Consider the following 25234-nt stretch of genomic DNA (forward strand, 5'->3'; position numbering starts at 1 on the left):
CCCTGGTCCCTCATGAACCCCGCCCCCTCGGAAACCCCTCCCTAACCTCCGCCCCATAAACCCCGCCCCTTCGCAAACCCTCGTAAATCCTGCCCCCCCCACCCCTCACAAGCCCCGCCCCCACAGCCCCCGTCCCCTCATAACTCCCGCCCCCTCGGAAACGCCGCTAACCCCCCCCAAACCCCGCCCCCATAAGCCTCCGCCCCCTCTAAACCACGCCCACCCCACCCCCGGTCCTCACAAACCCCGGTCCCTCCAAGCTCCGCCCTCTCCCCGCCACGTCCCTCTCGGCCGCCGGTTCCCGCCCCGGCGGGGCTATGGCGTTCACGCTGTACTCGCTGCTGCAGGCCGCCCTCCTCATCGTCAACGCCATCGCCGTGCTGCACGAAGAGCGCTTCCTCCGTCGCGGTGAGTCGGCACCCCCGCGGCCCGGTTGAGGGGAGCGGAGGCCCCGGGTTAGGCCCGGCCGCGGGGACCGCTTCTCCCCGGCCCGGCCTTCACGAAGGGAGGCGGCGGCGGCGGCTGCCCGGCTCGCCGCGGGCCCGGGTGTGCCTGTAGCGGGCTCCGCCGGGGGTGGGAAGGCCGACCGGTGTGGCCGAGGGCCCCTCCCGGCCCGCCGGGCTCTGTGGGAGCCGGCGCGCCCTCCCCCGCCGCCGTGCCTTGCCGGCGTGGAGTATCCCAGCGCAAGGAATTCCTCTGGGGTTTCCGGTCTTGAAGTTGGATTTTCTGCTGCTGTGGCTGACGCCGCTCCTCTCTGTGCTTTGTCCTTTTTTTTCCTCCCAATAATTTTATTTTTTTCTGTGCGTTTCTACTATTTCGACTCCATTTGTGCCGCGCCTCGTGATGTTGTGATAGCATGGGATGGTTTCTTTCACTTTGGCATGCCTTTTTTTTTGTTTGTTTGTTTTTCCTTGATGCGATAGCACTTCCCAGCCTTTGCACATTCCCGCTCACGTTTCTGCTGTACTGGAGAAAGATCCCCAACGTTGGGGGCATCCTCATCCTTTAAAAGAAAACAAAACCCTACAAAACACAGAAAAGCCACTGACACAAAGATCTGCAAAGCCCCAGAAAAAAATTACTGATAATCGAAGGTTTCCCAATTTCCTGGTCTGGACAATCCTGATTCTCCAAATCAGACTGAGCTTGGATTTTTGGCAGGAGGATATGTATTATCCCTTTCTCTCCCACTCCCTGGGAGGATTTATTGCGAGGCACCTGCTCGGTTTGGGGTTTTCTTCTGCTTTTCTGATGAGCAGCAGCTCGAGGAACAGGCAGATGTGGGGACTAACAGGATGGGTCAAGCCCCATTCCAGCCCCAGGTGACTCGGGAGATTTGGGATTAACTTCAGCGCATACGAGTGGGACACAGCAGCTGGTGATGGAGAGGAGTCACCTGCAGAGAGAGACAAGAAAGGGGGGGGGGGAAAAAAAAGTTACTCCCAAGTTGCCTCTGGAGAAATTAAACTTGCAGGTTGTGCAGTGCAGCTTTGAATATTGAGAGCTGCCGCCTCCTCTGCTCCCCTTCTCCTCCAATGGGTCAGGGCTGTGACCAGCACGATGCGGAAATCCTCTGTCCCGTCTCAGGGAGCACATGCTGCCTCCCCACAGTGGGCAGGGAAGGGTTTCTCCCTTGAAGGGCTTTGTAAACCTTCAGTACTTCTGTTGCCCTTGGAAAAGTTCCCAAGTTTGGGCTTTTTTTTTTTTCCTATTTTTATAGCAGTTACAAAAAAAATCATCATGATTTGTAATTTCTTCTGTTTTCTGTCATGCGGCTCGTTTCTTGATGCTGGAGCATCATTTAATACCCAACAATTATTTGCAATTTTATTTTCTGGTGAAGGACTGTGTACAGGTTGTAGTTTGGTTTGGTTCTGGGTTTTTGGTGCGTGTTTTTTTTGAAGCCCAAATAAACTCACCTGTTTCTCTGGCATGCAGGGAACAGTAGTGTATGAAAAAGGTAAAGGTTTCCTTTACAGAAACATTGAGCTGTCATTACTGTTGCATTCATCAAAAGGATTAACAGTTTTCAGTATATTGTATTCAAATCCGATTGTGAAACAAAGTGAGTTGGCTTTTAGTTTCACTTTCAACGTTAGTATAAACTTCACCTTACTGGAGATCAATCAGTCATTAATATTGCTGAATGCATTTGTTGCCTTTTTTTTTTTCTCCCATAACATGTCTGGCTGTTTCTATGTGATACAGTTGGCTGGGGAAGAGACCAAGGGATTAGAGGATTTGGAGAGGAACCAGGAATTAAAGCACAGCTAATAAACTTCATTCGAGCTGTACAAACCGTTATGAGAGGTATGGTGACAATCTTTTGTTTAAATATTATTGTCTGTAAAGTTATGTTTCTGTGCTTTAATGGAGTAATACCAGGATTTTTACTCTTTCACCAAACAGCTGGTATTTCTGCTTGTCATTTCCACTCTGCTCTTCCTTCACGCATGGACTCTGTATAGGAGGGTGCAGGTCACAGCTAAGGTGCCCTAATTTTGATAAAGTGTAAAAAAACATTCCCTGACTCTGGCCTGTGGTGCTGCTGCTGTGTGTTTTTCCTTGAAGTTTGGGATCTGGGGGAAAGCTTGGTGATCAATCAGACTGTGCAGTTAGCTTCACCTTGGCTAAATTCAATTTTATGTGAAGTACCTGGTGAGGAAAATTTAGTTCCTGGGATCCTTAAAGGTAAGCCAAGCATATGTGCCTGAAAGGATGGGGTGGAAATAGGCTCTTAATTTGTAAGTTACTGATAGTTTTTCACTATAAAGCACACCAAAAATTCCTCTTTGCAGGTGATGATAAAGAGGAAGCAACAAATCTTACCTGTCTTGCCCACCGTGGGGTAAAAAACGGATATAATTCTTCTAGATCATAGCAGAGCCAAGGGTAGAAACTGTCTTTGAGATGGTTTTGTTACATTTGGGGAAAGGATTGTTTGGGTCAAAGTTATAATGTGATCGGTGCTATAAAAATATTTATGCTGTTGCTTCCTAATTTTTAGTATCCTAGGCTTTGATCCCGGCTTCTTCCACTAATCCTGATTTTTGCATAAGAAAATCCAGTGTATTTTTAAAGTTTTTATTGGTTTTGCTCCTTAAAAAGTAGTTTCCCAAGAGAATAAATTCTGTCACTTGCAGAGGAATATTTTCACAATTGCTCTTATTTTTTTTTTTTTTCTACAGTGCCATTAATAGCAGTGAACTCTGTTACAATTGTTCTTCTCCTGTTGTTTGGTTGAGGATACCTGGTGAAAATCTTTTGGACATCTAAAGCAGCAAGTTGCTGACCACCACTGTTCTGAGTTTTCTGGGATCCAGCATGGTTTAGCTGTCAGTTTGACATTCAGCTTAAAATAATAAAGACACTATTTGTATTTATCCTATTTCCTAATGTTCACTTGCCGTTTCATTAAACAAGATAATGGGGATCAATGCAAGAACGCTGTGAATATATTGGACTGTGACAAGTTCTGTTGCTGCCTGTTAATAGTGCTGACAGAGTACGCGTCGTGACATATTGCAGTGATTGTCGATAGGATGTGGTTTTTAAATGTCTTGTTACTCAGGGTTGAATTTCCTTCAGTACACTTCCCAAATTATTTTTAAATTAAGAAAAACAACAGTGTTTTTTGTTTCAATTAATACCACAGTACTGCTTAAGAGGATATGAATTAGGCTTGAAAAAAACATGTTACAAATTATTGAAATACAGTTGTGATATTGGGGGGACATAAAACTACATGGTCCTGATTCAGTTCCCATTGGAAGTTGAAGTTTCCTGGTTTGATTGAGACCAGGCTTTTTCTCTTGATGTTTCATAGCCTTTTCAAATAAATAATGTTTCATGCTGATGGTGAAGTAAGTTGAAAATAGATGCAATTACTATGCAAAATCAAAAAAACCTGTACCTAAAGCTGGGCAACTGTTAACTTAGACTAGCAGGTCAGCATTAGCAGTTAGATTAGCGTTTGTTACTGTTCTGTCAAGGATTATTGTACTTTTTAAAATGTGTGTTAAACTTCTGCCTGGTGATTATGATGTTGGAAGTGGGGAACCATTTGTGTTCTGAGCCTCATGGGAAATGTGGGAGGGGAATACCGTGCCCTTTTAAAATGAAATTTTGTTAAAAACCAGCAAATTTGCAGCCTCTTCTGTTAGTGCTGTTTCTTCCCCTGCCCTCCATTTTCCTTTGTTAAATTAACAGCTTTGAGAATGAAACTGTGGGTGTGATCTTTCAGTTCTGTTGCAGAGAATACTGCTAACCGCTTTGGTACAGATCTTGACTCAATTAAGGTGGCTGTGTTAGGTCCAATGTTATACAGCAAGTCTGAATTGAAGACGGCCAATTCTCCTTTAGAAAAGTTAGAAGTCTTATGTCTGTTATTCTAAAGTGCTTTAGTTTATTTTCAAAGTGGGGAAGGCCAGAGCACACCTGGCAATTTTTAAAACAGCTTAGTTTATCATCTCTTCTGACATCTTGATGTCTAAAGCATATGCTGTTGTATACAAAGATAAATCTGTAAAATGTGTAAATGAATTTAATGATCTTCAATTGAAGTGTTTTGCAGAGTAGAGTATGTCCAGGGAGAGACTTTTATGTTTTTTCCTTTTTTTTTTAGTGAAAAATTGTAAATAAATTCTGAATTTCTAAGTTAAGCACTCTCTTTCATAACTCACTCTATATCTTTGTACAGTGGGCATATCTCAAAACTCAGCTTCTTCTTCCAGACACCAGTTACTGTTCTTACATTACATATTTTTTTTTTTCGGATCCCTCTGGCACTTGCAGGTATCATCTCTTCGATACGAAGCTCTATTTTGGTCTGTGTAGCAAGCCTAATGAGTCATGGTAACACTGGCCAGAGGCAGAACAGTATCATGCTAGTCTTTAAATTCTAAAGCAGATAAATCTTGTTATAAAGCATTCCTTAAATAATCTTTGTGTAAATCAGAGAGGATGTCCTGGGTTGAGTGAGTGGTGGAGTTTTTTGGTGGCAGGGGAGGGGGCTATCGGGGTGGCCCCCTGTGAGAAGCTTCTCGAAGCTCCCCCAGCTCCAAGCCAGCTCCACTTCTGTTTGGAAAACTGAGCCCATCAGCTGCACCTCTGCAATAACGTATTTAAGAAGGGACATGGTGACGTGCAGTGGGACTTGTGAGGAGGGGTTGCTGCAGCTGCGTGAACACCAAGGTCAGTGGAGGAACAGAGGAAGAAAGGAGGGGGGAGGAGGGAGGTGTGCTGGAGCAGAGACCCCCCTGTATCCTGTGGGGAGACGGCAGGGTGGCCCCTCCCTGCCACCGATGAAGATCTACAGTGGAGCAGACACTGATTTATGGCCTGTGGCTTCCACCTGGTTGATCAAGGTGCTGTGCCCGAAGCAGGCCGGGGTCTCATGGGAAAAGGCAGCCCCACTGCTGTAATTCAGTGCTGGGAGGATTGCAGCATGCGGGGGAGTCCCATGCCGGAGCAGCTCGGGAAGGGCTGCAGCCGTGGGAGGGAATCCAGTCGGAGAAAGTTAGTGACCCATGACGGAGCAGTGTGGGGAACGCTGCGGCCCGTGGGAGGAACTCATGTTGGAGAGAGTGTGTGGAGGACTGTCTCCTGTGAGAGGGGGACCACGATGGAGCAGGAGGAGCAAGTTCCAGACACTCCCCTCACCGAGGATAAGGAAAGTGGCAGCACTGACTGCACCCCCCATTCCCTGCCCCTGCGCCACTGGGGGAGGAGGTAGAGATATCGGGAGCAGATCTGAGCCCAGGAGGAAGGGAGGGGTGGGGGGAAGGTGTTCTCAAGATGTGGCAATGCTTCTCACTGTCCTACTCTGTTATGTGTTGTTAGTGTCTGTAATAAATGTACGTTTTTTTTTTCTTACCCTAACGAGACTGCCTTTTGCTCATGATCATAAAGGGGGATTTTTCCCCATCCCAGTCCTATCTTGAACCCCAAGTCTGTCTCTCTGTCCCTTCTCATTGCCGGAAGAGAAGGGAGAGAGAGCTGCTGAGTGGTGGTTGGCTGCTAACCAGGCCCAAACCACGACAGCGTACAATCTGGATCAGTTATTTTCATGTATCTTTAATGAAAACTGGACAGGTTTTATCTGGAACAGATAAAATGTGGAAGGTATACAGGCATTTTTGTTAAATTTTTGTAAACAGTGGTAGATGTTTCTGTTGCTGATGCATTGGCGTACTGAACAATTTGAAGCACAGCTTGTGTATCATCTCTTTTTCATAGGTATTGACTATTAAAACCCTAGTTCTTACTAAATAAAAGCCAGTCGTAAAGATTATAAGCAACAGCTTTAAAAATGGGTGAAAAGTGATTTTCCCCCCATCTTCCTGTCCTTGAGAAAGGGCTGAAGTTTCAGTGCATGGCTTACAGCACATGGGCAGATCATTTCAAAATCAAATAGGCACATGCAGTAAAAAGGAGCAGCAGTTCTGTGCAGCAGGAATCCTGCGTTTGAGGCAAAAACTGGGACGCATTTTACCTGGCAGATGCTAAATAGTGATTCAGAGTGGGGCAGCAGCTGAAGATGAGGTCGCTCAGATAATGAGTAGGGGAAGAGGGCAAAAGGGTGGAAAGCAGCCAGGCAGAGAAAGGAGTGTGGAGGGAAACAGCAACTACACTGCCACCATCTCTTCGTGTGGCTTTGAGCAGTTTTTAAATGTTTGCTGTGACTAAGATCAGACAAGGTGAAGCACCTCAATCCCGGCAGGGCCTCGGCTTGCTCAGTCAGCGGGAACGTGCCAGAAATTTTCCAGCTGGCAAAGAGCTCCGCGTGTGAGGTAGCCTGCATTCCCGCGGTCGTGTCAAACCCTGAGGAGCACTGTCATACCTGGCACAGAAAGGACAACAGGCAGAATTTTTACAGGTCAGGCTAAGGGTTGCCAGCGTAGACTAACTGGTTCTAGCAAGGATTTGTACACAGGAGACGCTTTCAGAGCGAGGGGCTGCAGTGTGGTGGTACCAGGCTGCATGTGTGGGGAAAATAAAGCGTGTGGGACAATAGTGCAAATACAGGAATAAGGAATGAGCTCTGTTGTACCTATACTGTTAAAGGTTTTGTTTGGAAGGGCCTGAGGACAGGTGAAGGGAAAAGTTGGAAGGCAAGGGGTTTGTACCCAAGTGAATCTCAAACTCACTTTAATTACCTTTCACATCTCCCCTTAGGTTGAAATGTTATGACTTTAGAACTATACTATCTTCCATACCTTGGATTTTTTGATGTCCAATACAAACCTGTGATCCCAATATAAAACTGTGAACGGGTGTCATACTAATTAATTGATGTGCCCACATTTTCTTACGAAATCCTAACTGCACTAGCTTAAAATGCAGTTGCATCTACCCCTGGGTTTTGTGGGTTGCCTCTCCTGCAGATGAGCGCGCTGTGCGCCTCTGCCCTCACAGCTAGACGCTGGCTCCCCCAAACTGGGGCTTGTCTGGGGGAAGCACGGTCCTTACGGTCCTAACTCCCCAGCCCAGCGGCTGGAGGAAGATGATCTTTAAAACAGGCACAAACACTCGCCGGGCCGAGCTGTTTCGGCCGGGAAGGGAAGAGGAGCCGCTGTGGGAAGGGGCGGCGGCCGCCCCCCCCTTCCCAGGCTCCTCCATCCGCCCCTCAGCGCTCCGCTCCGCCCCTGCCCGCGGCTCACGGCTTCCCGCCTTCCCCGCGGGCTGCCCGCGGCGCTGCCTGCCGGGGGCCGGCTGGGGACGCCGGCTGTGAAGGCCAAGCGCTGCCGTCGCTTCGCGGGGCTGCGGCTGCCGCGCTGCCGACCGGCACCGAGAGGGCGCAGCGGGAGCCAGGTTAGTCTCGGGGAGCGGGGCCGCCGCTGTGCCGCTCTCCCCTCTCCTCCCGGTTGGGCTCGCCCGCCTTCCTGCGAGCCCGGAGGGGCGGGCGGAACCATCCGCGTCGCGGGGAGAGAGAGCCTGCCGAGCGCGGAGCCTCCCCCGCCGGAGAATGGACCATCTCGCCTTCCCCCTGTAAACGGGCGGGGAGGGGCGGTACCATTTCCGTGGCCGGGGGTGGGGCAGGTTAGTTGTAGCTTCATGCCCTTTGCAATATGGCGGGGGGGGGGGGGTGGGGGTGGGAAGGCGTTCATATTCGGAGTTGTGGGGCAGGGAGCTGGCCCCGGGGCTCCCCGGTGAGCAGGGGGGCACTGGCTGTCCCTGGTTTCTCAGGGAGCAGTGTCAGGTCCACAGAGGAGGCAGTGTGGGTGGCCATGGTGCCTGCAGGCCCACTCCCCTCAGCTCAGCCAGACCCGCGCCTGGGTCGCTGAGCTGCCTTGTCCTGGCAAGGTGCTAGCTTCAGGGGATCCTGCTTTGCTGCCGAGTTGATGCTGTCATCCCCTGGAACGGCCTGGTCTTTGCTGGTGGGCCGGTGGTGGGGTTGGGGGAAAGGAGGAGCAGGAGCCTCCATGGTCCCAATGCATCTGTGCCATTGCCAGCCTTCCTACAAGTGGACGAGGCCTTTTTCCCCATAAGTTGTGAGCGTCTTGTGTCCCTGTGCGGCGTGTAGGTCCCTTAGACTGCCGAAGACCAGGTAGGTGTTGAACTGGGTGGTCCTTCATGTCATGACCAGCCTGAGCTACTGTGTGGCTTCATCCTGTTGCTGTAGCTGTACTGCCAGCGCCAAGGTGGGCATTTCCCTGATGTGTTGGGCTGCAATTACAAAAACTGAGGTACTGAAGGTTTTTTAGGACTTTATTGCTAGGCTGTGACCTGTATACTTAAAATTAGGCTGTGCTGAAAACTGCACATAATTTCCATACCACCCAAATAAATAGGAGAACCAATGGAGATCTGTGGCAAAAGGAATAAAAGAAAAAATCCAATTTCTGCTAAACTAGGATATTCTATCTTTGTTCTTAGCTGTGCTGTCCATGTAGGCAAGGTGCAGTTGCTCTACAGTCATGTCTTCGGAGAATTTATGTAACAGCACCTTCTTCAATCATCTTTTTAATCTCCCACAACACTTAAAATTCCCTGTGCCAGAGTTGAAGTGCCTGAGAGAAGAGAGGATTTTTTGTCATGGAGATAATGTGGAATCACGCAAATGCCATTCTGTTCAGGCACTTGGCCTGTACTATCTTGCTCAGAGATGTCTTAGAAACCTGGTGCCTTCTTTTCCCATGAGATTGGTGAAGCTCCCTTAAGAGTTCTGTTACCAGCTTTGTGTCATAGACATTTAACCTTGGCCTGTGTAGCAACAGACATAATATAAAAGAGGCATTTTTTTAATTATTATTACAGGGAACCAATAGGATTAATGCAAGTGGAATCTCAGAGTTTTCTGCACGTGTGTCTTCTACTTGAGACATGATCTTGATCATTGATAAAACTGTCTGCAAAGATAAAACTGTCCTGATAGAACATTAAATTTGTTAAGGCAGGTTTTAGTCATGTTGTTGACGACTCTGTGTTATATTTTTTTTAAAAAGTACATACATGTTCTGTTTGTAACCAGAACAGCTCAACATAAAATTGTGGTGACTTGCTAGTGATGATAGATCAGATACTCATTATTGTCCAACAAATAGGAGAAAAGCTTCCATGTTGGGTATTTGCTAAGAAATAGCTCAGCAAACTTGTTTGCGGAGCAAAATACAGTGCTTGCAGCACGGGTAAGGAGAAACCCTGGTTTCTGAAGACAGCCTTTTAGCCAGATGACTTGCATATGACCACGCTGTTTTCTTCCCCTATGCCTTTACCCTTTGAATGCTGACTTCTGCTTTGGGCTGAGTCTCATGTACCTGTTTGTGTGACACAGAAGCTTGCCGCAGGAAAACTGTTTGACTGTCACCTTTGCAAGAGGAGAGGGCAACTCTTTGGGCTACTGAATATCCCTGAGCCCTGAAATCTTCCAGGCTAACAGTCTGCAGAATCCACGCTGTCACACAGGTAGCCAGCCACCGAATAGCCCAACAGTTAGGGCATCTGGATTGTGTTGTGGGCTGGATTACCCTAGATCTCATTTACAAAAATAAAATTAACAATAAATATTTTGCAGAGCATTTTGAACTTTATAGTCAGAGCACTGTATCATCGCTTAGCAGTATTATAACTTGAACAGCGCCACTGGTATCGATGGGACTTGCCAAAATGTGCTTGCTGAGGCCTTGAACCAGCAATACCAGACCTAATGATCCTCTTCCTAACAGTCTTAGCTGTTTAGAGAATTTTTTGACGCGCACAAATAAAGGCACTTAAAAAACAAATAACACCTGATTTCCATATATCGAGTCTTTGGGAAAATACCACCCCATCAATTATGTATTTTTTTTAAACACTGCCTTTTATTTCTCTGTCTAAAGGGGCACATTTAATACTGCGAGTAATGTTCTGAGTAATACCGGGCTTGGCACAAATGAGGCGCTTAACTGAGTTCCTTATTTTTATTATCCATTGTCTGCTAACCAGTTTTTTGTTGTTTCATTTATTTGCCTTTTCCCTGGGGAAGGAAGGATGGCAGCTCGGCGTGCGCTGAAAGCTGTCTTGGTGGATCTCAGCGGCACACTTCACATTGAAGACTCAGCTGTGCCAGGCGCGCAGGAAGCTCTTAAAAGGCAAGCTACCTTTTTTGATTTCCTATGATAGGTTTTATCAGTGCTGTCAGCACAAGGACGCTTCTTTAAGTAAAAGGGCCTGAAGCTTCTGCTTTTTTGCACTGCCGTGGGTAAGCAAGTACATGGCCAATTTCTGCTTTTATTTACATCTGCGTTAATACCAAGATAAATCAGCAAAGGGCCTAGATATTGAAAAGCTGCTCTATATCACCTGAGCCCCCACAGCTTTTGTAAGTTGCTCTCTGGGTCTTTTCTAAGTCTTTTCTAGACAGAAAAAGACAATATTCAGAGTGTTTCCACTAATTCATATGGGACTGCAGCCTTAGCCAAAGTGGAAAGTAGTTAATTTAACCTGAATTACCCCATGTACACCAAAGTCACTTCAGCTAAGTTGTTCCTCAATGCTTTGTTTAACTACAGGAACCTGATTGTATGTCTGAGCCCTTAGGTCTGTGCTGAGCTAAAGTGGAACGAGAGAACAGCTTGGCCCAGGGAGCAAGGCATCCTTTGCAGAGTTCTCATTTCATTTGATCTTTCAGCCAGGGCTTTGCTTTTTTATTTTTCAAAGTTTCTCTGCTATGTGAACAACCTCAGTCATTTTTTAGTTTGAGAAACATTTGGTAATACAGCCCATCCTTTGTAGGAACTTCCACACATTAATAAACAGAACAGTTAAGTACCTCATTCTTGTATGATAAAAGGCTGCCTATAGAAACGAAGGCACAATAAAGTGACTTAGTCTGTCCGAGTCAGTGGCAAAATAGGATACACAATGCCAGGGATATTTGTACTGTGTTATGACACTGTTTTCCTGGAGAAGACATCTTTTAATGGATAAAGAAAAACACAAAGTGATGTATGCTGTGATGGTGAGTGAGGGGGGACACCTTAAGATGCTGAGACAGTAAGAATTATTCAGGAGAGAGGAATAGGGTTGAATTAAGGATTAAATGTTTTCACTGGAGTTGTATTGGCTGCCTAGGTTTTTACAAAGCTAGGTTGTTGCTCAGAGGAAAAGTTCACAGAGGGATTAGGAAACTCTGTGTTTCTTTTCACAAATAATTCTGTGGAAATAATTATCTCCTAATGGTGTAAAATTGCAAGGAAGTAGAAACTGCTAAAGTTCTGGGTACTCATTCATTTGCTGCACCTTGTCTGCCTGGTGTTTCATGCTGCAGGGAGAACTTGTGCCAGGTGAGAGGCAGCATATTCCAAAATCCATATATAGATCTAAAAGTGGTGATACTATTGAGAAGAGCTCAGTATCTGTGCTGTCTGCTGCTCGCCTCTAAACCTCCAGGCAGTAGACTGGACAGAAGAAATGGCTTCTGTAGAATCAGAAGACAAACTGTTTTGTAAAGTCACTGATTCTCCATTATCTTCTGCTTCTGCTTGATTCCTGCTGAGCTGAGCTCATGCAGTGCTGTGCTGGCTGTGGCGAGGGAGGGGGCTGGTGAGAGGAGGTGCAGCGCGAGCCTGATGCTGTTTGTCAGCTTCAACCTGCTGATACAGGTATGGCGAGCAGCTGTTGTCATTTCACTGCAGAGCACAGCCATGTCTTTTTACTTAGAAGTTTGAAAAAAATATTTTCTCAAGATTTTTTCTGCTAATTCATGTCATTGGCCTTCCTGAAGAGAAGCTGAAATGGGTGGCATGCCGTTTGCTTAGGGAACAAATGGATAGATTCCATTTGTAAGGTTACCTCTTGGTATTGAGGTTGATAATACTTTTTTTTTTTTTTTTTTTTTTTTTTTCCCTAGCAACGAGAGGAATTTTTTACCACTTTGTACTTGTGAAAGGTCAGTGTATCTTTCTGGGTAGCAGACCAGACAAGAGAAAGAAGTGGCAGGTGCAAGCAAGTCTCCAGCTTTGACCAACTTTATCCTGATGTTCTACATGCAGTCATGATGCCAGTGTTTGTTTCTATAGCAACAGAGGAAGTGATAGTGGGGGAATAATTAAAGGGAACACTGTTGAAATTGTCACTTAAAATTATTTGATTGTTTGGTTGCATATACTGTCAGTGTAGGGCAATAATGCGGTTTTATGGGATACTGGTGTTCCTCAGTAAAGGGAGAAGTGGCTGCAAAAGCTGACATAAAATCACCACACAGGTAGCACAGGCTCCTAGAGCATCCTGCCTGTCTGAATGAACCACAGCTGCTGTGAAATTCACCTGGCATGTGGAGTTCAATATGTTAGTTTAGCAACAAGGGCCTTTTGTTTATTTATTTTGGTTCAGGTTCTTGTTGGTCCAGAATACAGGGCTGGTTTATTTTTTATCTAGTTTGAATTAAAAGGCTTTTCAAACTCATTGTTGCTGATCATAGATATTGTTGTCACTACTATGAAGATGGGGTTTGGAATCACCATTTTCCTCCCAACTTTTTCTGGTAGAAGAAAAGCAGGGGAGTTGTTCTGGTCTGGTCTGGTCTTGTTCTGGTAACTGTAATTCTTGCCATCTGTTTTACATTACCCTCCAGTCCATGGAAGTTAACAACCTCATCGTTCTTCTGAGGCACCAATAGTCTGGGATGTATAGTCTTTTCATCTGCAGCCTTTAGACAAATGGTCCTTTTTCGTTCCCAAAAAGACATAAATAGAAGGATGCTGTGGCCAATTTGCCTTTGCTCTTTGTCCATCAGGCTGCGCAGCGCTCCGGTTACCATCCGGTTTGTGACAAACACAACGAAGGAGTGCAAGAGAGACCTGCTGGAGAGGCTGACGAAACTGGGATTTGACATTGCAGAAAATGAGATATTCACATCTCTGACAGCAGCCAGAAATCTTCTGGAGCAAAAGCAGGTGCGGCCTCTCCTTCTGGTGGACGATAAGGCCCTGCCTGATTTCACAGGTGAGGTGGTCAGAAAACAGCATGGGGACTGTTCCTGAACAACTACAGAAACTTAGGGCTCACGGTTTTGTAGAATAACACTTATATATACCACTAGCCATGATGAAGCCTGGAATGTGGAACTCGCCAGAATCATAGCAGTCCTTTCCTCCTTTTAAATTAACACTAAGCAGTCTGAAGCCATAGTCTCTTGAGTAGTAGTGGAAGTGGCAGCCAAAGCCTTCAAACAATCAAGAATTTGTGTAAAACCTAATACTTTTTATTAATTTCCAGTGTGAAAAAATAAAGTAATACTTTTCACTAGATCATTGGAGATTTATTGCATGTACCAGTGCTGATTTGTTTTATAGCAATGATGTGTCAATCTGGAAATCAGGTTTCCCTCAGCTGTTACACAGAGGGTTTTGCTCGTAAAGAGCCAAAAAGCCAGTGTGTAAGCACCTGCAGGAGGCTATTTCTCTCTTAATAGAGTATTATTAAATGTAAAACCTCCAGATAGTTTTTGTTACTTATCTTGTATTGAACATCTAAGTCTCACTGCACGTACTCTGATACCTTAATTGATGACAGAAGATTCATCACCTTGACCTCTCCAGATTGTTGTCTCTAAAGACCTGGTTAAAACTTGCTTTAGTTTCAGATGTTCCCATTTCCCTCCCTCAATAACAAGGGGAGTAGAAGATGATATATTCTAACTTGGACATGTCTGGCAGATGCCTGAAGCTAGGACAGTTAGTCCTTGACTTAACTACACCATTGTTTCAAGAGTAGTGAAGATACCCACATTTTTAACTTACTGAGAGTTGAAAACCATATATTGTATATTCAATCTCTCATTTAAAGTCAAGGCAGTAAAACTGTCGGTGGCTTACCACTGCTCCCTGCCCCTTGCCTTGTGAACTGAAATTCTTATGGCTGTGTACTTTAAGTAGATCTAATCTTGCTAGGAGCTAGATATTTCCTGTTAAATTTTAGTGGTGTAGTCTAGTCAGTAAACTTCAGAGAGGTGAGTGTTTAGGAGAAGAGCCTCTGTGGGCTTTGAGAGCAATGAAACCTGATAATCTGTTCTACCTAGCTTTGTATGCAGAGAAGTATGCCCCCAGCACTATTCTGTCTTTGTGTTCCTGGGAAGGCTTTCTTGGGTCAGAAACAGCAGAGACAGCAACTGTTTCAGTGAAGATACTTAAATCAATTTAATCTCCAAGTATTTGGGATCCTTCCATCAGTTTTACAGCAGCTGATGCTAATTTTGTAAAAGATGGCAGAGAGATAGGAGCGGAGTACAAGTACATTGGTGACATTATTTGTATTGCTTGGGTCTGAAGTGGATTGTTTTGTTTCTTTTTTGGTACAAGCAGTTTGGCTCACATTCTCTCAGTGCTGCTCTTGAAACATTTAAGTATAGTGGAAAATGTTTTAAATTCCTGTTAACGGCTGCTATTGAGCTGTTCTTGGCTAATCTCACTATAAAGTTGGTCAGGGATTAATGTTATCCATTCTTGGTTAAAGGACCCAGATGCTTTTGGGTGGTGTCACAAGTCCACGTGGCATCTCTGAGTGTGCGTTTTGCTGTCTGGCTAACTGAAGGACATACAGCAGGAGACATCAGCCAGCAGGCTGTGGTGATGCTCTGGAGGCCCAGGAGCTCTAGTTGTGCCAGTAAAGGTGCAGAGGATATGCTGTGTGAAGGTGAAACAAAAACTCCAGCAAGTTCAGGATGTAGCTGATAATTTAACCTGTTGTAAATAAAACTCTGGTACTCCTGTTTCTCCTGTAAGTGCTACTCTGCTTCCATGGCTGGTTCTGTTCAGAGGTGGCACTGCCATGTAGAAACAGTCATCTTTCTCCAGACCAGTGCAGGACAAAGGACGTGCAAACTGTTCTCGAGGGGACTCATCCACATGAAAAAAAGACCTTCCAGAAGAGCCAAAACTAATCTAGTGTAACAGCTTCTAGGTCATGCTGCAAGACCACCTTCACCATCATAACCAGACTGCTAGGTAGAACAACAGTCAGGCTTTATACCCTAAATGGAGTTTTCTGTGACTAGAGGGAATAGAAAAACGGGATGGAATTCACTAGTCCTCCTGTTTTACTGTTTTACAAAGCAGGTGAATATATATAGAAAGCTGTTCTCAGATAACAAAAAGTCATTCAGTTAAAAAAGTGGTATGTGCAGCCTGCTGCATTTCAGTGGAGGCAGTGAGAGAATCTCTGTTCAACAGTCGCTGTTAAGAGTGTCCAGTTGCAGAGTCGTGTTACTCGTGAAGGTTAGTAGAGACTGGATAGATCAGTGCCTTTTCCGCAGATTTCTAAAAGACGTAAAACTAGTCCATGTGATGTGTCTGTGTCAGAAAATGCTGACTTTTGCTGTAGAGTGATTAATTGCACTTGTCAACTGTGCACTGCTAAGTAGGAATGGAATTCTGTTGGCTCTGAGTCATGTTTTGGTTTTCCAGGGATAGCCACGGCTGACCCCAACGCGGTGGTGGTAGGACTGGCTCCTGAGCACTTTCACTATGAGATGATGAACAGAGCGTTTCGGTAAGTCAGCCCCTCCCCGTGGCTGCCTTGTGCTGGGCTCTGCACCTCTGCATGCACGAGGAAATCCTCCTGTGGGAAGAAGAGGGTGGTAGCAGTATCCCTGTTGCGTGGGATGGTTACGGTGTCTTCCTCTGTGTCTGAGAGCACTGCTAACCCTGGTGGGTCTGGGGCCTTAACCAGCCCTGTTTTTCGTAGCTTTTAGTATGTAAATAAACTACAGAAGTACAGCCCTGGTTGTCATCGAGGTGGAAAAGAGCTTCAAGAGGAAATACACAAAACGGAGGATGTTGGGAAGTATTCAGGAGGCGGCTTCTGTGTTCAGGCCTCAGCCTTTGGAGCCAAAATACTATAAGGAAGGAAATGCAGTATTTAGGGCAGATTATTCTTTATCTACCTAATGCGGGATATCTAGCAATACCTTCTGAAGCATCTTGTGTTCAGGAGTGGCCAACACGATATGCTGGGCTAGGTGAACTATGGATCTGATCTGGTCTGTGTTATTTCTAAAGCTCTTAGCTTTGTGTGTTGATTAAGGAGCAAATCCAGTAAAATTTATCTGTGACTGCACATAAGGGAGGATGCAGTGGTGTGTGCAGAGGCGCACAGCCATGCATCCTTCTCTCTAGTTCTAGCTCTGCACAACAGTCTTGATTTTAACTTGAAAAAAACACTTAGTTTCAAATACTTGAACACAAGCCTGTTGCTGAGTTTGGCCCTGGTGATGTGCCTTTGGTCTGACATGAAATGCACAGAGGAGGGTTGTCTGAGCGTACCCCTTACCTTCCCCCTCAACAGAGCCTGCTCTGCCCCCGTTTCATTTCGCTGGGAGCTCTCTGAGCACGCTGTCCTTCAGCAGCCATTTAGGCCAAGCTGATCAGCCTGGCTTTGTAACAGAGGAGCAGCACCCACCTGCAAAGCCCGTCCCAGATGTGGGAGCACTAACCCCTGCTAGCAGCTGATAACCAACTTCAGCGCACTCTCAGAGCTGAGGAGGATGTCTGGAAACACCCTGGGTAACTCCCTGCTGTGCTACAAAACACGCGATGAGTCCTTCCCTCTCTTTGCTCATGGGATGATAGCTACCACAGAATTTTTCACCTTGGAATTTGAAAAAAAACTCATCTCTGGCACCTTAATTTGTCTTTATAACTACTAAATCCAAAGAGGCAGTATCAGTTACTGCTCACCCGTATCTTACAGAGGCTCCTTGGAGTAGGAGGCCAATGCTATCCTTACCTTCATGCCAGTTCTATGTCATAAGAACATGTATTGACCCAAACTGACTCTGCCTGCCTCATTAGTGTCTGTTGCCAATGGCATTGATTTTGGAGTTTTACAGCGCACTCGTGACTGGGCTCTAATTTCACCACTGCATGAACTTAACCCATCGTGTATTCCTACTGCTTACATCATTTTATTTATTGATATTTCTGTCATTAATATATTTGACATTGAATAATAGTCATTAGCTGCCTCGGGCTGGAGACCAGGACACTTAAAACAAGAAACCAGTCATGACATTCAGAGTCCCTGAGGGCCCCAGGCCTCCCCCAGCCAGCACATGCGGGAAGACCTGCAGAACTGGCCCTCTGGAGGTGGGCAAGGTTGCCCCAGGCTGGATTTGGGCTTTTTGGCGTTAAACACAGCATTGTGCACCAGCTCTGGTGATGGAAGGAAGGTGCTGAAGGCCGAATCCAGTCCGTGTGCTGGCAGCAGGTGCGGCGTGGCCTTGCTGCCCAAGAGAGCGGGCGTTCCAGGGGCGGCACGGAGTGCTTGCTGCCTGGGCATCCTCCATCCAGGGCTGTCCGGGTGGCATGGCTGAGTCCTTCAGCTCACCGTGCCTTGTGACAGACACGTTCCCAGCCGCTTGCCAGACTTGTCTGCCTGGGGGAAGATTTCATCCGCTGTGAACCTGTCCTGGATTCGCCTGGTGTTTTCCTGGTCCTGTGTTTCAGGCTGGGCAGAGGCCCTGGGATGGGCTGTCTGATCTTTAGCATCTCTGACTTCTTCTGGGTTCTTCCCCTAGTCCTCTGTTGAGGGTAGACTGTTCTGCTGGTGTCAGTTTTGTTTGGTCTAACGGAAATACTAACTGCTGTCCACATTCTCTTCCTCTTGAGCCTTATACCTCATCCATATTCCTTGTCCTTTATTGCTCAGATAATTAAGTCACTTGGGATTTTCATTGCCCATAGCAAAACTTTAAGGTGAATCTGATTAAATGCAGATACCTACAGTGCTGATGCCTGTGTCTGAGCTGGTGAGCCAGGCTCTTGAGGGAGAGAGGAGGTGCGTGTAAGGCATCATACGTTTTTCCCCTAGTTGTGCTTAAAATAGGACAGTTGAACTGTGCCCTGGAAGTGCTTTTCCTCTCCACTGACTGTGAAGAGCCCAGGCTGACTAATTACCTGGTAGGCAACTTCTCCATTGATGTCCAACATTAGGTAAGGTAAATTTAACCCCATACGAGTCCCAAAACGAGGTACACAGTGAGGCCATTCTCTAGGCACCATTTGAAATGACTGAGACTAAATTTCTCTTTTGGTATACATGGGATTTTGATGCCACATTTAAAAGAATTCTTTCAGGTGAGATCTCTCTTGCAAACCGCTGAATGTAAGTGGTTGTGCTGCCTCTGTCAAATGAAATTTTTCTGTATCCTAGAGGCATCCTCCCATCATGAATGTATCTGGCTGCTCACAGATACACATCAGCTCTCTTGTTGAGCTTGCTTTGGAACACATCTGTTCAATAGAATTGTTTTGTGATAATTAAGTGAAATGAAACACTGTCATTTATGTACCACTCAGAGCACCCGGGCTGCTCTGCAAGGATGTGGGAAGGAGCAGACGTCCTCCCAAGGAGTGTACAACTCACCTGAGCCAGCCTCTTTGAGCAGAGCCACAGCAGAGCTCCAGAAAGGCAGTGAAGGGGCAAACCAGTATTTTGTTTGTTTTCTTAAAGGCTTTTTTTTTGGTAAATCAGGTGGGGTTTCTGCCCTCAAGATAATGGCCAGCGTTACCCCTCCATCCCCCAGCTTTGCTAGTTACATTCCTACCTGTTGTGATAAAGAGTGGAGTTGCTTCAGTACCTGAAGAAGGTGCTGTGAAATCCCACGGGAAGCATTTGGTAGTCATTACCTCAGCTTGTACAGCTGCTGTCTGCAGGGCTTTTGTTGCGCTGAGGCTGGGGCCGGGGGAGACCGCAGTAAGGTTGCTGTGCTGGGCAGTACCCAGAGGATTTCTCTCGTGCAGCAGCTACACAGGCTTCCCTTTGCTGCAGGACAGGTAGCTGCTGTGTGCGCTGCAAGGAAGAACCGCTGGGTGGGTAACAGGAATGGAAGTTAAAGATGAAGTCCGGGTGCTGTGAAAGCAAGCCCTCCTAAGATCCCCTTTATTACTGTGCTGTCCCGGGTCCACTCTTCAGGCACTGCGTGTGCTAACGAGACGCGCTCCCTCCCACAAGGGTTTTGCAAGACAGGAGCCCTCAAGCAGACGTGAAGTGAATTGACAGGGCAGCGAGGCTAAGGAGGTGCTGACTGAGATTGGTGGAGCAACAGCGCTTTCTTAGTTACTTCTTGCCTTACATTTTTCCACCCGCTCCAGATGACCCCGTGTTCTGTGCGGGTTTTTAACAGGTGGGTCAGCTGGCAGGCAGCGGTGGTGTCTGTGGAGCCCGAGGAGGGTGCACACTGGTGTGTTGGGGCAGAAATGGGCCCCTGGAAGGTGGGAGGGTCTCGGCAGTGGGGCGGGGGCCAGTTCCCAGACTCAGACCACACTGCAGCCCTCGCTTCCTGAGGCCCCCAGCTGCTGCACCCAGCCAAGACCCCCCTGCAACGCCACCATACCATGCATTATGACCCTTATTCTTTGACCCTTTTGTTGTACTCCGAAACATTTGGAATCTGTTGACTTGTTGCTTTGAACTACATTCCACTTGGAATTTTTGGTTCCCAATAACAAGGAGCCCAAATCCAGCTTTGTTTCTAAAATGCTCAGTGATAGTGCTGTTAGCTGGGAATTAATGTGCCTAATATCTTTGTGCCTTTTTAAGTAATTTAAGGATTGTAATTCCTCCAACATTAAAATAGAAAGTTAAGATAAAATGATTCACCTTCTACTTGGGATTCACCAGAACACCCATCTCTGCTGGAAACACATAGCTGTTAGAGGTGATACCAGCAGCCCCCAGAGCTGCTGGGCTGCAGATTTCCTGGCAGCAGCATCCTGCAAGCACTGCTGTGTTCTCAGTCTAGGCAAGGTGATAAAGGCTGTTGGCCATCAGACTGTTACCTGCAGCCACTACCTGTGGTTAACGTATTTTAAAATATTTGCGTGGGGAAATCAGATCTGTTCTAATGTTAGGATGTTCGCCTTAGTAAAAAGTGAGGCTGCTTAGAGGAATGGACCTAGTTCCATGAGAGATGGAGACAGGATTTAAAAATAGTTACCTGTTAAAATCCTCAAGATAATACATTCTTTATTTGGGGGATGTGTTTTATTAGCGGTTTCTGAGGAAAAGAAGGGAATGAACTTTATTTAACTCTCCAACTGAATGCTAGCTTGCATTATAACGTAGGGCTTAATGAAATTCAGTGGGAGTTCTGTCATCAACTTAAATGAAAGCCAGGTGAGGCCTTCAGCTTTAAGTACTGCTTCTTTAATATAATTTTTATACTTTCTTCATTCATTCTTTAGGTTGATTTTGGATGGTGCTCCTCTTATAGCTATACATAAAGCCAGATATTTCAAGAAAAAAGATGGCTTGGCTCTGGGACCTGGGCCTTTTGTAGCTGGGCTGGAATACGCAACGGACACCAGAGCGACAGTGGTGGGGAAGCCAGAGAAAACCTTCTTCCTGGAAGCTTTGCGGGGGACTGACTGTGCCCCAGAGGAGGCCGTCATGATTGGTGACGTACGTGGGGCCCCAAGTACCTTCTCACCCGCCCGTTAACGTAGAGCTCACCTCCGCCGTGTGTAACGCCTCCCACGTGCCATGAACTGCCCTTTCTGAAAGCGCTGGGGTTAAACGAGGGGTGAAAATTGAACCGTCAGAACTCGCAGGATTTAATGTGTAGTCCACAGGTTTAGTTCTCTTATTTCAGTCGCTGTTTGATCAGGTAAAAAGCAACGTAGTAAATCATGCCTGTGGCAGTTTGTCTAATAGGCAGGTAAACGATTTGACTCCCTCCAGCTGCTTTTAAGTGGCTGGTTAGTGATGGGCAAAGCTGAAAATGTTATGAAAAGCTTGTTAAGAAAGCGTCTGTGACCACTAACCAGCCATCCTGTTCTGTCCCAGGACTGCAGGGATGATGTGGGTGGCGCCCAGAATGCGGGCATGCGTGGGATTTTGGTACGGACTGGTAAGTATTCGATGGAGCCGTCATTTTGGGAGAAAGTGGGACATTCGGTGATCCTGCCCTGGGGGCCCCAAGTCCATCACCCCGTGCATTTTGGGGTCAGTTCAGCAGATGCATTTCCTCAGCTGCAGCGCGGCAGCCTGTCACATAGTAGATTGTGATTGGTAAGCCATTATATTTAATGCTTCAACAAGAGGGCTAGAGCACAGACCCCAAACTGATAAAGTAATAGATGGGGGCAGATGAGCTTGTAGGTGTGAAGTTTTTTGCTCTAATCATGCTTAAAATCCTGAGCACCAAACAAAGAACAGAACTGTTACTGCAACATCTTAGATTGTCAAAACCAGTGTTAGCAATGTAACCTCTGATCATTCCGGAACTCTGGTGACATTCCCCAGTAATTACACTGGTAATTATAGAAGTAATTTTGCTTCAGACAGAAGTGGAACCTTAAGGGACTGACAGGTATTATCAGTGTTATTGATGGTACCGTGGACTGGGTAAGGTCTTTCTGAGGTGGGAGCTGCTCATGCCACACAGTCCATTATGTTGAAAATGAAAGCAAGCAATCCTGCTCCTCCTCATACGAGCCAGAGGGAAAGATGATGGCATGAATATTTCAAGAACATACAACATGAATATCTGAATAGTTGGTGAGCAAATAGTGCCAGTACAGTGGAGTAGCACTAATTTTGAACCTGGAGGAGTCTGCAGCGAGGCTCGGTGTTTGTTTAGGGAAGACTTCTGGGAGGGTTGTTGCAGATGAGCATTTCTCCTACCGTGTCTGGTTGTAACTGATCCACAGAGGCTGTAATGTTCATGGAAAAAAGGGATATTCAGAGGAGCTTGGTAAATGCATCTTTTTGTTAATCTGTTGCAGGTAAATATCGACCGGCAGATGAAGACAAAATCAATCCAGCTCCTTACTTAACCTGTGAGAATTTCCCAGAGGCAGTGGAACACATCCTAGAGCATCTGCTGTGAGAAAGGGAGTAGCTAGTTGGGAGAAACATCCGCGGCGTATCATTTCCTTTACTCTTGCTTCAAAAATTAAGGTCACAGGATCAGTCAGTGCATGCATCGCAAACCTAGCCGTGAGCTCCTTCCACTCGAGTCGTGACGGGGCGGGGGGTGGGGTGGGCCCCGGCACCCCTTTCCTGGAGTCTTTCATGAGGACGCGAGGAGGGATTCCCTAGCTGGTGAGACAGAAAGGTGACAACCAGCACAGCCCCTTTCCTGAATGGCACAGGGCAGGGAGTTCTGTTTATTTTCAGTTTTCAAGGAATAACTGATGAAAATCACTCTCTGAGAAGTGTCAGGTTCTTCTGCTGAGTAAGCTAAACTGACAAAACCCACTGGAAATACTCGGGTAAATAAATCTCAAAGATTAAAGGAGCCTTAGTCAGCCTGTAGTGATTACACTGAGTGTATCTCTGCTTTAATTTAAAGGTAGAGATTATGCACGTTTAGAAGTTACTTTTAAATTAAAATATTACCGTTGTTTAATAATAACTACTGTTGGTATCTTTCCTCTCACTAGAACAAATCCTGGGTTTTGCTTTTCAAATTTTACATAAAATTAAAACTGTCAGCATTTTACAGATGTTTTAATTAGATGCTGTTATTAAAAAGAATGGTAAAGAAACAAAAATCTGGTATTAAATGCCTTAGAGACTCTGAATTTTTGAAATTGGACTTCAGCAGGGTCCTATTAGTGCTACAGTTGCAAAATCTCACTATTGTTGGGTTTTTTTGTTTCTTTTTAATGTTATGGGAAAAATCCTTCACAAGCCATGGGGACAGATTCCAGTTTTTACACAGTTTGTTAGTAGAGCTGTAAAATTAAATTTAATTCCATAGTACACAATGTTTTTCCTGTGTGCTAAATCCACCGGTATGAACCAACTTTGTAATGATGGTAAATAGCTTTTCTGGTCCATTTGTAAACTGTAATAATCAAAGTCCTTTACAGTTGTTTTACAGTGCTCCTGAGTGTTAAATTATTTGGTTGTAATTATACATTACTGGAGTATTAACCTTATTGAAAATACAGTTTTGTGTTAATGAGCCATGCTCGTTCTCGTTAAGAAAAATCATTGTGATGAACGAATGGGAAGCTCTCCTTACATGAGAGTGTCGATCAGCAGTCGTGGACAGGGTGGGCAGTTTCCTACCCTCAGATTTACTCTCTGCCCAAGACAGAACGTGTGGATGGAGTACAAGGAACAATAAACCCCCCTCCCCAGGAACAAAAGCTGTCTTTAAATACTTCTCATGTGCCCTTGTAAATCATAACCGACGGTTTTGAATAAACTCACACGTCTGGTGTTCATGGCAACAATTCTGAACCTCTGTTGGTTTCTGCTGGGAGTGCATGGGGGATGTCTTTGGCCCCTGGTCAGAGTCGGGTGCGGAGGTGGGAGAGCGGTAAGCAAAGTCCTGTGAAGACGCTGCCTGTAAAGACTTCTGGCAACGGGAGCGGCGCTGCTGCCGAGGTCCCGCAGCGCTGGGTGCCTGCGAGACCGTGGGACTCGGAGAAGCAGCTGCACGCAAGCCCGTGCAAGGAAAACCCTGCTGCCAAGGAAGAGGGAGGGCAGGAGAGGGGCAGGAAGACCTGAAAAAAATGACTGATTAGAACTTCTGATTAAAAGACTGCAGGAAACGTGGCAGTCCTGACTGCCTACCTGGCCATGTCTCTAATCAGAAATCCCCAATCTGGGTCGTACTTACCCCTGCGCTGCAAGGACTCGCTGTTTGCATTTTATGGCTGGCTGCAAACCAGCGGGTAACCACCCATCCAGTTCCTAGTTAGATTAGCCTAAGCCTGCTGCTTTTCAACAATGTCTCCAAGTTCCTCTCATTCCTTGCCTTTTCTACCTTGGAAATACCCCAAACCAGCTGGAAAGTAAAGTAATGCATTTGGCATGTCAAAGCTTTGATCTCAGCTGAAAATGATGGCAAACTAACCTGACAAATTTACCTGAATTTCACTGACAGCACTGATTTACATTTCATAAAAAGTGTGCAGGTCTCTGCTGGTAAAGCTGTGGTGGTTGTGATGCTCTAGTGAGTCTCAGAAGGGGAGATTCACACCAGCCATCTAACTGTTCTGAACAAGCTTTCTGCACCTGTTCTACCCCAAACCTGTAAAGAACTGTCATGAACAAAGACTGACAAGCAAGCAATCTCTTAAGTCTTTATACATAAAATTAAGGCCGAAGTCTTCATGACATAGCAAATGTCATTACATTATTTCCACGAAGAACGTTTTTTGAATGGTCATTTAAAATGGCTAATAAAAAATAACCAAACAGCACCCCTCCCCGCCATTAAATTCTGAAAGTGAAGATTTCCCCCTGATATTTCTCACTGCATTTGCTTCCCTGGAAACAGCAGAACTTCTCCCCATCACCACTCAATCCTTTGGAGGCAAGGCGATGCCATTTTGGATAGCAAAAGTCTTGGAAGTTGTCAATCTTTTGAGGTTTTTCTTCTCAAACTGACTCAAATTCTCTCTGCCAAGCTGTGTACTTCTGGCTTAGATTCTTTGCTGATGGCTTGGTGTGGGCCATCACATCCAGGAAATCTGCTGTTGTGATCGTGTCTAATCGGATTGTGGGTAAATTACTGTTGCCTAAAGAGAAGAGAATTGATTAAATACTGTTACTATTATGGAAACACATTCTTTTATGTCCCTACCTAATGCAACAGTTAATATACAGAACCAAAAGGATAAACCTAGTGGGATAAAGAAAAAATCATATTTTTGAGTAGAGCATAGATACTGGCAGCTTTAAAAAAAGACCCAATTTTCAGAAATGTTTGCTTCGGTAGAGGTTTCAGAAATGCACAGTTTAAAACTTTTCTAAGCAGATAACAGAGCTCCACCTGCTGGGGTTAACATTCTAA

General features: G+C 45.9%; 3 protein-coding genes across 13 annotated transcripts in view; 2 read left to right on the forward strand and 1 right to left on the reverse strand.

The window, feature by feature from the left end:
• The first annotated feature begins 229 nt into the window (after positions 1-229).
• On the forward strand, positions 230-3388 carry IER3IP1 (immediate early response 3 interacting protein 1). Its single transcript, XM_042804582.1, has 3 exons — positions 230-408; positions 2209-2310; positions 3189-3388. Exons 1-3 carry the CDS (start codon positions 318-320, stop codon positions 3242-3244), a joined length of 249 nt encoding a protein of 82 aa, XP_042660516.1. The 5' UTR covers positions 230-317; the 3' UTR covers positions 3245-3388.
• A 4256-nt stretch (positions 3389-7644) lies between these two features.
• Positions 7645-23663, forward strand: HDHD2 (haloacid dehalogenase like hydrolase domain containing 2). 2 transcript variants are annotated; one of them, XM_042804581.1, is made up of 7 exons: positions 7645-7812; positions 10466-10571; positions 13217-13425; positions 15885-15969; positions 20664-20880; positions 21265-21328; positions 22206-23663. In XM_042804581.1, exons 2-7 carry the CDS (start codon positions 10471-10473, stop codon positions 22307-22309), a joined length of 780 nt encoding a protein of 259 aa, XP_042660515.1. In that variant the 5' UTR covers positions 7645-7812; positions 10466-10470; the 3' UTR covers positions 22310-23663. The 2 variants fall into 2 exon arrangements, with proteins under 2 accessions (XP_042660515.1, XP_042660514.1); XM_042804580.1 differs by having other exon boundaries at positions 10470-10571.
• KATNAL2 (katanin catalytic subunit A1 like 2) overlaps positions 23068-25234 on the reverse strand; it is a 34950-nt gene continuing 32783 nt past the window's right edge. For all 10 annotated transcript variants that reach the window (XM_033011175.2, XM_033011180.2, XM_033011171.2 and 7 more), the window contains one exon: positions 23068-24959. In XM_033011175.2, the coding sequence (XP_032867066.1) occupies positions 24820-24959 (140 nt within the window). In that variant the 3' untranslated portion in view covers positions 23068-24819. The remainder of the gene's footprint in view (positions 24960-25234) is intronic.

Source organism: Tyto alba, unplaced genomic scaffold (assembly GCF_018691265.1).
Source record: "Tyto alba isolate M040663 unplaced genomic scaffold, T.alba_DEE_v4.0 Super-Scaffold_42, whole genome shotgun sequence".
NCBI classification, from domain to species: Eukaryota; Metazoa; Chordata; class Aves; order Strigiformes; family Tytonidae; genus Tyto; species Tyto alba.